Source organism: Artemia franciscana, chromosome 10 (assembly GCF_032884065.1).
Source record: "Artemia franciscana chromosome 10, ASM3288406v1, whole genome shotgun sequence".
Taxonomy (NCBI): Eukaryota; Metazoa; Arthropoda; class Branchiopoda; order Anostraca; family Artemiidae; genus Artemia; species Artemia franciscana.
In genome coordinates this window covers 43,674,562-43,685,260 of record NC_088872.1, presented here as the reverse complement: position 1 = coordinate 43,685,260, position 10,699 = coordinate 43,674,562, and the positions used below count along the sequence as shown (strand labels likewise).

The 10,699-nt window shown below is 33.8% G+C and overlaps 1 protein-coding gene across 5 annotated transcripts in view; it reads right to left on the bottom strand.

The window, feature by feature from the left end:
• Positions 1–6,513: 6,513 nt before the first annotated feature.
• Positions 6,514–10,699, bottom strand: part of LOC136032223 (store-operated calcium entry-associated regulatory factor-like) — a 71,694-nt gene continuing 67,508 nt past the window's right edge. For all 5 annotated transcript variants that reach the window (XM_065712442.1, XM_065712439.1, XM_065712441.1 and 2 more), the window contains exon 7: positions 6,514–6,796. In XM_065712442.1, the coding sequence (XP_065568514.1) occupies positions 6,640–6,796 (157 nt within the window). In that variant the 3' untranslated portion in view covers positions 6,514–6,639. The remainder of the gene's footprint in view (positions 6,797–10,699) is intronic.

Below are 10,699 nucleotides of genomic sequence, written 5' to 3'. Positions count from 1 at the left end.
AAACTGAAAAAACTAAAAAAAGGCAAAAACTAAAAAAAAAAACTAAAAACTAATAAAAAACTAAAAAAGCTAAAAAACTAAAAAAACTAAAAAAAGGTAAAAAACAAAAAAAACTAAAAACTAAAAAAGAAAAAACTAAAAAAAAGGAAAAAACTGAAAAATAAGAGAAAAAGAAAACTAAAAAAATATTAATAAATATAAAAAATATAAATATAATATAAATTAGCAATCAACAAAGCACCGAGACACAAATGACGACCGGGACACAGGGAGTATAAATGACGACCAGGACATAAGTAAAAAAAAACAAAAAAAACTAAAAAAAACTGTCTGTCTGTCGAGTGACGTCGTGTTTGTCCGCATATGACGTCTGAATTATTTCACACTAATACAAAAGAAGAAAAAAAACTAAAAAAGGTAAAAACTACAAAAAAAACTAAAAAGAAAAAAAACTAAAAAAGCTAAAAAACTAAAAAAAAACTAAAAAAAGGTAAAAAACTAAAAACTAAAAAAAACTGAAAAAACTAAAAAAAGGCAAAAACTAAAAAAAAACTAAAAACTAATAAAAAATCTAAAAAAGCTAAAAAACTAAAAAAACTAAAAAAAGGTAAAAAACAAAAAAAAACTAAAAAAGAAAAAACTAAAAGAAAAGGAAAAAACTGAAAAATAAGAGAAAAAGAAAACTAAAAAAAATTAATAAATATAAAAAATATAAATATAAATATAATATAAATTAGCAATCAACAAAGCACCGAGACACAAATGACGACCGGGACACAGGGAGTATAAATGACGACCAGGACATAAGTAAAAAAAAAACTAAAAAAACTAAAAAAATGGTAAAAACTACAAAAAAACTAAAAACTAATAAAAAAACTAAAAAATCTAAAATCTAAATAAACTAAAAAAGAAAAAAAAAGAAAAAAGGAAAAAAATAAAGGAGAAAAACAAAACTAAAAAACGAATGTATATACAGACCGGAAAAATGAAAAAACCTGAAAAATAGAATTTTTTCAACAAAAACAAAATATTTTCCCCATTTTCGTGTTGCATGTTGTATTGCCGCTCTATGTTTGCTATTAAAAACTGAGTTTGCGGTTGGTATTGGAAGCAACAAGCCATATAGGCTTGGCCTTGGGTACAGGAAAGGTGTTGGGTACACAGAAGGCTTTGAATATAGACATTGGGTATAGGGAATGCCTTGTGTATAGGGAATATCTTGAGTATACAGAATGCCTTAGGTATAGTCATTGAATATACTCCAAACCTTACCTATCTCGTTTATAAGGAAAGCCCTTATTAAACGAAAGCCTCTGAGTGTAGGGAGCACCGTGGATATAGGAAAGGCCTACGGTATTGGGAAAACCTTGGGTATAAGAAATATCTAGGGGATAGGAACTAGCCGCGACGCTATAGCCATTTTTCGGGGATGTACTGCCGATGAATGACATGCTAGCGTGTCGAACTTTTGTAATGAAGTTGAAGTTCAATCAGATTAATTTTAAAATGAAAGGGAATAAAATAACATAAGACACTGCGCTGTGACACAATCGACATTTATACCCATAAATATAGGGATTCATCACTATCTCGCAGAATGACTCTCACTTCACTCCCAAGACAACCACGCGCCTCCTCCACAATTACTTGTAATTGCCTTAACTGATGGTTAAGAAGAATTGTGCCTAAAATACCAAGCATATGAAGGAGTTCAGTTTATATAGAAAGTAATTCTGAAATTTTCTCCAAAAAATCTCTCAAATAAACATATTTTGTTTTTTTAATCTTGTTTTAAGGGAAATGATGGTTAATAGCCAATTGCCATAATTAAACCACCTTAGTTGATTGAACTTCTGATGCATTTTATTTTAGAAAATAGAATGTAATTGTTAAATACTAATTTTTGACTTCTTCTCCCCTGCCCGAAATGAGTATTTGATCGCATAAAATTAACAAAAACCATATAACGTAAAAACCATAAACGTTTAAGCATGTTTAAATTTTTTCACCCCCCCCCCCCCCATAGCAAGTCCTTTGAAAAGTTTACTCTCAGATTCTACTATAATCTCTGGAATTATGCATGATTGCCATCTATTCTTCAATACGGTCTTCTCGCTAAACTGTGTCTTGAAAAGTGCAATACCCTTTATGACAAATTTTGTGAGGTCAATTGCGTTACCAACAAGTCAAACTAAAATTCCTTCATAATAAAAATCATCCCTTCCTTTAGCTACAAGTAATTACTTTGAAACAGTTCAAAATACAATTTGATGTAAAAAAAAAAAAAAAAAATGGCCCCAAATACAACTGAATGGCAGCTTTCCTAACTTCCAACTCCGAAGAGAAGTTAGCCGATTTTATCTACCCTTGCACAACCAATCTGCCAGAGACACTTGAACGAAAAATAATTTCAACTACATGGTTGCAAATCATAAACAACAAATGAAACAAAAAGTCCAAGAAACAGGCATCCTGTTAAAAGATTATCATAACTAAGCCTCGAAATCTAATGCTTGTATATAGAGTACTGCTTTTTATTTTTTTGTAAAGCTTAATCTACTTTCAGACAATTAGTTGCATTAGAAAACAAAAATTGGCTTTACTAGCTAAAAAGAATCTAGTGATTTTTATTGTGAAACATTTTCGTAAACATGCGTTTGTTGACACATTTTAGCCTTTGTTTCGCATTTCACTCCACCTAATTTATTTTGAAAGCAATTCGCAAGAAGTTAGATTTTAACATATCATATTTATCAGGCCGGGGAGCTTCTCTGAACTTCGAGGAGGCACTCCCATGGTGAGGCGTTTCCATTGCACTTTGGATTAGTTTCACCATATGATTTGTCCATTCCGGAAGTCCGAATTTGGCCCTTAGTGGGCTTGTGATAGAGATTTTTTAAATATAAATATCTTACCTCTGCCTGTGATTACCCATATTGGAGAATAAATCAACCGTAGTTTTGTTAGCGGGGGCTGCGTTTGCGTGGACCCCTGTCTATATATTCCTTCGGGCCTTTTCATCTGTCTGACATCATGCAGTTTCAATGATAAACTAGGCAATTTCTTTTTATTAAGACAATAATGCAACATATAAAATTTACCATCGGGCCTTTTTGAAAAGTTTAACATCTTGATAAATTTACATGGAGAAAATTTATTGGAATAATTGTACCTAAAATAACAAGTATATGAGGGAGTTCAGGGTATACTCTATGCAAAAAAAAAATTCTGAAATTTTCTCCGAAAAATCTCTTAAATCCATTTTGTTTTCCTTAGTCTTGTTTTAAGGGAAATGATGGTTAATGACCACTCGCCATGACTAAATCACCTTAGTTGATTGAATTTCCGATTCATTTTATTTTAAAAAGTACTCTAAACAGTTTAGATGGACTAATTGTTAAGTCCATCATTTTGGCGGATTTTTTTTAAGGAGCACAATGGGACAAAAACGGAATCAAATAGAGAGGAAAAACTCTCCTGGACTTAGATTATGCTGATGATTTAAGCATCCTAGATGAAAGTGTGTGTAAAACTAATGAACTTTTCAGGGTGCCAGAATAGGTTTGAAAATTAATGTTAAGGAGACCAAGTCGCAAAGGTTAGGAATAAGTGAAGATCAAAAGGTGACGTTGGGTAACGAAAATATTGATCGGGTGGACACCTTCACTTACCATGGTAGTGTTATTAGTAAAGACAGTGGGAGCAGTGAAGATGTTAAAAGTAGAATAGCGAAGGCTCAGGTTGTTTTTTCACAGTTAAAAAAAAGTTTGGAAGAGTAGGAAGATAAGTCTACACACCAAGATTAGAATATTGGAAGCTAGAGTGACGACACTGGTCATAAATGGTTCTGAAGCATGAGCCCTTCAAAAAGAGGATGAAGGTTTACTAGATTTTTTTCCAGAGAAACTACCAATGAATTGTTCTGAGTACCCGGCTGACTGATTGTATTTCAAACATTAGGCTGTGCAAAAAGTGGGGTTCCATCCCACTTTCAAGGGCTGAGAAAAGTTGAGATAGCTAGGGCAGGTTTTGCGGAGGGAGGATGACAGATTACCGAAGATTGTCCTCTTTGGCCAACCGTTAGGGCTAAACGGAAAGAAGGCCGTCGACTGTTGCGGCGGGAGGAATTCATAGAAAAGGATTTAAGGGAAATAGAAACTTCCTGGGAGGATGTAAAGAGAGTAAAACAGTTCAAAAATAGGGATGAAGTTATCTATGTAAAGAGAAAGGCTTTAAATAGATTGGGATGAAAGAGGAGCATGCGTAGCTGTGTTGGTCTCGGAGGCTTGGTGCTGCGGTGAGTTGTTAGTAGTAGTAATAGTAGCAGAATGATAGGGGTAGATAGGTAGGCTAAGAGACAAACAGCTTTCGACTTACATACTATCCTTCTGGGTAGAAGGCATCCTTCTTACCCCTTCTACCTTATCTACAGCCCACTGCTCTACCGTGCCTCTACCTCTGTCCATCTGGGCAGAGAGATATTCTACTTAATCGTAAGAATGGGTAGGTACAACACCCTTCAAGATGAACCATAGATTCAGGTTGATAGTAGATCTTTTATGTATGGCTTTTAGGCCATAACCTAGAAAGCAAGAATCAGCAGACAGCTCAGTTAAAAAAAAACAATTAGATGTAAAAGCAACAATATGTAATCAAACAATTCGTGGTAACGAACTATAGTAAGGAATGACCCGGCTCAATAGTAAACGAAACTCTAAAAAACGCTGATTTTAAATATATAATTTTCATCAAATTTAGTCTTACTCATCAAAAGTTACGAGCCTGAAAAAATTTGCCTTGTTTTGGAAAATAGGGGGAAACGCCCCCTAAAAATCAGACGATCACACCATCACATTCAGCGTACCAGAGAACCCTACTGTAGAAGTTTCAAGCTCTTATTTACAAAAATGTGGAACTTAGTATTTTTTGCCAGAAGACTGATCACGGGTGCGTGTTTATTTGTTTGTTTGTTTTTTTTCCAGGGTGATCGTATCGACCAAGTCGTCCTAGAATGTCGCAAAAGGACTCATTCTAACTGAAATGAAAAGTTCTAGTGCCCTTTTAAAGTGACCAAAAAATTGGAGGGCACCTAGGCCCCCTCCCACGCTCAATTTTTCCCAAAGTCAACGGATCAAAATTTTTAGATAGCCATTTTGTACAGCATAGTCAAAAAACATGATAACTATGTCTTTGGGGCTGACTTACTCCCCCACAGTTAACGGGAGGGGCTGCAAGTTACAAACTTTGACCAGCATTTACATACAGTAATGGTTATTTGGAAGTGTACAGACCTTTTCAGGTTTTTTTTGTTGGGGGGGGGGGGGGTTGAGGGGAGGGAGCTACGTGGGAGGGTCTTCCCTTGGAGGAATTTGTCATGGGAGAAGAAAAATTCCAAGAAGAGGGCGCAGGATTTTCTAGCATTATTTAAAAAAAAAACAATGAAAAAGTTTTTTCCACTGAAATTAAAAAGTTCATCTCTTCCTAAATACCTCGCTCTTTACACTAAAGTATTTTTAGTAATTTCCACTATTTATTCTACAGTAAATGTTGAAGAATTGGGACAAAATTAAAGCCTTAGTATAAAGAGCGAGGTATTAACCAGGGGGCAAACCCCCTCATATACATAACAAAAATATACGAATATACAAGTTGGTTGCGTAAGTTGATTCGTAAGTTACGTATATTTTTTACTAATAAAAACGTTCGTTAAAAATTAAAAATTCTAGTTGCCTTTTTAAGTAACCGATTTTAAAACGTTCAGAAAGTAAATAAAAAAAACAAGTTTTTTTAACTGAAAGTAAGAAGTGACATTAAAACTTAAATCGAACAGAAATTACTCCGTGTATGAAAGGGGCTGTTCCTTCCTCAACGTCCCGCTCTTTACGCTAAAGTTATTTATTGTTTTACGAAGTAGAATTGAGAGAAAGAGTCAAACTTGAACGTAAAGAGCGGGGCGTTGAGGAAGGAACAGCCCCTTTCATACACGGAATAATTTCTGTTCGTTTTAAGTTTTAATGTCGCTCCTTACTTTCAGTTAAAAAAAAAACTTTTTTTTTATGTAATAGTAAAATAGAATGAAGTTTAAAAAAGTTTACACACCCACATTTGTTTTTGTTCTTCTTTCAATGTTTTTCGGGCCATGGAGCCCACAGAGAGGGGGGTGGGTGTGTCTTTTTTATATGTAACAAACGAACTTCAAGAGATACAAAGTTTTGGCTCAGCGTCAGTTTTGGCTTGGTTCAGCGTCATGTGTTTATGTGAAGCTCGTAGAATTCTTGAGTATATCACTTCCACCCTTAAAAAAAAAAAATTGAAGAAATTTAAGAGAGTATGACTACAGAATACTCGAAAGCAGCTTCTTCTTTTTCTTTTAAGCAGAATTTCTACTCCCTGTGAAAGTTGGTCGCTTCATTTAGAATGATTCAGAAACAATAGGAGGAACTGGTAAACTAGAAATTTTAATTCAAAATAAACAAGATATATATATATATAAAAAAAAAAAAAAAAAAAAAGACCACAAAGCGCCACTTTTTCAAAAATTACGCCACTTTTTCTCAATAAAGCATATAAATAATCATTTCATAGGGTGGCAATATTTCTAAAATATTCGCATACTTATAAAACAAACTAATCCGCAATCTATCTCCTTCTTGTACCTGCATAGCCTGTAGCTGTCCTTGTTTGAGAGGTAGTAGCTTCTGAGGAGTAGGTTGTTGAAGAAGTACCTCCCCAAGGATCAGGAGATACGTAAGCTCGACGGGTTGTCCTTGAGTAAGTCGGTGGACCTACCGTATCACTAAAGAAAAAAAAGAAACTGAATATGCAAATGTTATAAAACTGAAGTAAATGGAAGGATAAAAAATTCAATTAAATCAACAAACCATCTCACGTCATAAAAGGTCCTCAATAATAAATAATTTATAACTCACTGTCGTTATAAGTTTGAATAGCCTTTGAAAAACCGTTAGGCCAGTTTTGTATCATAAGCAGGGTTACCACCACGGCCAGTTCCTAATGCGCTACAATAGCCCAAATTTGCGTGCTACACAACGATTTTCGGCGCTACAGTAAAAACATTGGTTGTAATAGTGCTAAAATAGTACTTTCGTACTACAGGTGGCAACTCTGAGCACATGCTACTGTGCTACACATAATGAAATAATCCTTGAATAGATATCAAAGATTAACAGAATCAGGAAGACTTTTATTCTACTAAACGATTCAGTGTGCCTGCACCTTATGTGTTATAAAAGGTTTCAGTGGCACCCCCCAGGAACCATATGGTGTCAATACAAGGCCTCTCCACTTGAAGTTGTCTTTTAAGCGACGAGAAGCTTTAAAAATGTTTAAATCAAAATGGGATTTTAGTTAATATATATAAAGCGTTGCCAACTCTTCTTGGTTGTCTGAAGCATCTATTAGCCGAGTAATAAAAAAAGATGCGGGTAAATTTTGTTAAAAAACTACTCATAAAGCGATCATATTATTGATCTTATTTGCTTATCCAATACTATTCAGCTAATCGGGTCTTTTTTTGACAGTTGAAACAAACACTTCATGGTAACGAAGGTTAGCGAAGGTAACGAAGGTAAGGAGGGACCCGGCTCAATAGTAACCAAAACTCTAAAAAACAGAATTTTGATATCAACAGCTGCATGAAAAGAATTACATTTTAATGCTGATTTTACATATATAAATTTCATCAGGTTTAGTCTAACCCATCAAAAGTTAAGAGCCTGAGAAAAATTTGCCTAATTTTAGAAAATAGGGGGAAACGCCCCCTAAAAGTCAAAGAATCTTAACGAAAATCACATCATCAGATTCAGCGTATCAGAGAACCCTACTGAAGAAGTTTTTCCACGGTTTTTGTTTTTGTTTTTCCACGGTGATCGTATCAAACCAGTGGTCCTAGAATGTTACGAGAGGACTCATTCTAACGGAAATGAAAAGTTCTAGTGCCCTTTTTAAGTGACAAAAAAAATGGAGGGCACCTGAGCCCCCTCCCACGCAAACCATTTTCCCAAAGTCACCGGATCAAAATTCTGAGATAGCTATTTTATTCAGCTTAGTCGAGAAACCTTATTACTATGTCTTTGGGGATGAATTACTCCCCCACAGTCCTCGTGGGAGGGACTACAAGTTACAAACTTTGACCAGTGCTTACATATAGTAATGGTTATTGGGAAGTGTACAGACGTTTTCAAGAGGATTTTTTGTTGGGAGGGAGGGGTTGAGAAGAGGGGGATATGTTGGGGAAGCTTTGCCTGGAGGAATTTTTCATGGGGGAAGAAAATATCCATGAACGGAGCGAATGATTTTCTAGCATTATTTAAAAAGAAACAATGAAAAATAAATATGAAAAAGTTTTTTCAACTGAAAGTAAGAAAAGCATTAAAACTTAAAACGAACAGAAATTATTTCGCATATGAGGGGTTCACCTCCTCCTAATACCTCGCTTTTTACGTAAAATATTTTTAATAACTTCAACTATTTATTCTACAGTCTCTGTGATTGAGAGGTCATTCTTAAGGAATTGGGACAAAATTTAAACTTTAGTGCAAAGAGGGAGGTGCTGACGAGGGGGTGAGTCCCCTTATATCCGTAATAAAAACATACGAATACAGAAGTCCGTTACGTAAGCTAACTCGTAAGTTACGTATATCTTTTACTAATGAAAACGTTCGTAAAAAATTAAAAGTTGTAGTTGCCTTTTTAAGTAACCAAAACATTGGAGGGCAACTAGGCCTCCTCTCCCGCTCCTTTTTCTTCAAAATCATTCGATCAAAACTAGGAGAAAGCCATTTAGTCAAAAAAATAAATGTGGAATTTTCGTTTTTATTATTCATCTGCGGAGAGCCAAAATCAAAACATGCATTAATTCAAAACGTTCAGAAATTAAATAAAAAAACAAGTTTTTTTTTAACTGAAAGTAAGGAGCGACATTAACACTTAAAACTTTAAAACGAACAGAAATTATTCCGTATATGAAAGGGGCTGTCCCCTCCTCAACGTCCCGCTCTTTACACTAAATTTTTTTACTGTTTTAAAAAGTAGAGTTGAGAGAAGGAGTTAAACTTTTGCGTAAAGAGCGGGGCGTTGAGGAGGGAGCAGCCCCTTTCATATTACGAAGTAATCTATGTTCGTTTTAAGGTTTAATGTCGCTCCTTATTTTCATTTTTTTATGTTTTTTTTTATATTTAATTATGTGTAAAAACGATCCTTCATCCTGCAATATTCTCGAAGTCTTATCTCAATGTTCATCAATTAGTATTAAGAAAATTAACTATATAGTTTCTTAATATAAAAATATATTTTAACTGTACAAAATAATAAATATAAAATATAACTATATAGTTTCGTTTGATGCTGATTGTTTAAAATTTAAGACATTTTTTACTTTTCTGAGAAATACCCTATTCAGAGGATCAATCATGATGGCATTTTGTTAACATCAAAAATCACCTTGTTCCAAAATCCTATCTACTGTTTACAATCATACTTTATGGCTTATCTAAAGGTTTAAACAACGCAATTAAGCAATAATGGGCCACTATTTCAAAGACGATAGCCAATCAAAGTTTTTTGGATAATTTAAAAATCGGTCAGTCCTAACTAAATTCAAATATTGGCTAAATCCAAAACACCGACTAAACTTTTACTGTAAAAAGGCTTACGAAGCTTATATGCTATCAGATACAAAACGACCAGTGTCAAAGCAAAGAAAAAAAAAAGTTAGCTCTCAGTGGCGATTGTCAGATCTACTTTATTAATGTAGTTACATATTTAACCAAATGCAATTAACTTGCTTTGATAAAATCAAAACTGCCTGTCTTAAAGTAAAAAAAAGAGAAAGAAATACATAAAATAAACAAAGAACTAGCGATCCAGTGATAGTTTTCAAATCATCTTTAAAAATAAAATAAAAAAACGTGAAGATATGAAAAAAGAGAAAAAAGGAAAGAAACAAAGGCGATCCAATAGAGGTTTCCAGCACTACTTAGATAATACTTTTACATTAATACATTTCACTAATTAAAACTTACTTTGCTTTTAGGAATTTACAAATATACGTCTTAAAAATTTATGCAACAAGATTTTTTTTCCAAAATGTTGATGACACGCCCGATCTTTTTTGCCTTGAAAGATCTTTTTTGCCTTGAAAGTGTTTTTACCTTGTGTTTGAGCACGTTAAAGCTTGATGCCCAGTTTCGGAGTTAATTTCCGTTTAAAAGGAAATTTAACACGTACTGGAATTGCAGAATTTAATTACACATATTTGCCCACAGCTATTTTTCAAACCGGTTCTGGTGACAAACTGTAGAAAATATGCCGGATTTTCGAAAGAAAGGAGAAACACCCACAAAACGTCAAGCGATTTTAATGAAAATCACACCATCAGATTCAGTATATCAGAGAATTGAAATGTCAATGTTTCAAGCTCTCATCTACATAAATGCGGATTTTTGTATTTTGATTGCCATTTGATTCAGCATAGTATAAAGGTATAATAACTATACCTTTGGAGATGACATGAATCCCCCATGGTCCCTAGGGAAAAAACTGCAAGCTACGAAACTTGCCCATTGTTCACATATAGTATATGTTATTTGTATATATATATATATATATATATATATATATATATATATATATATATATATATATATATATATATATATATATATATATATATATATAT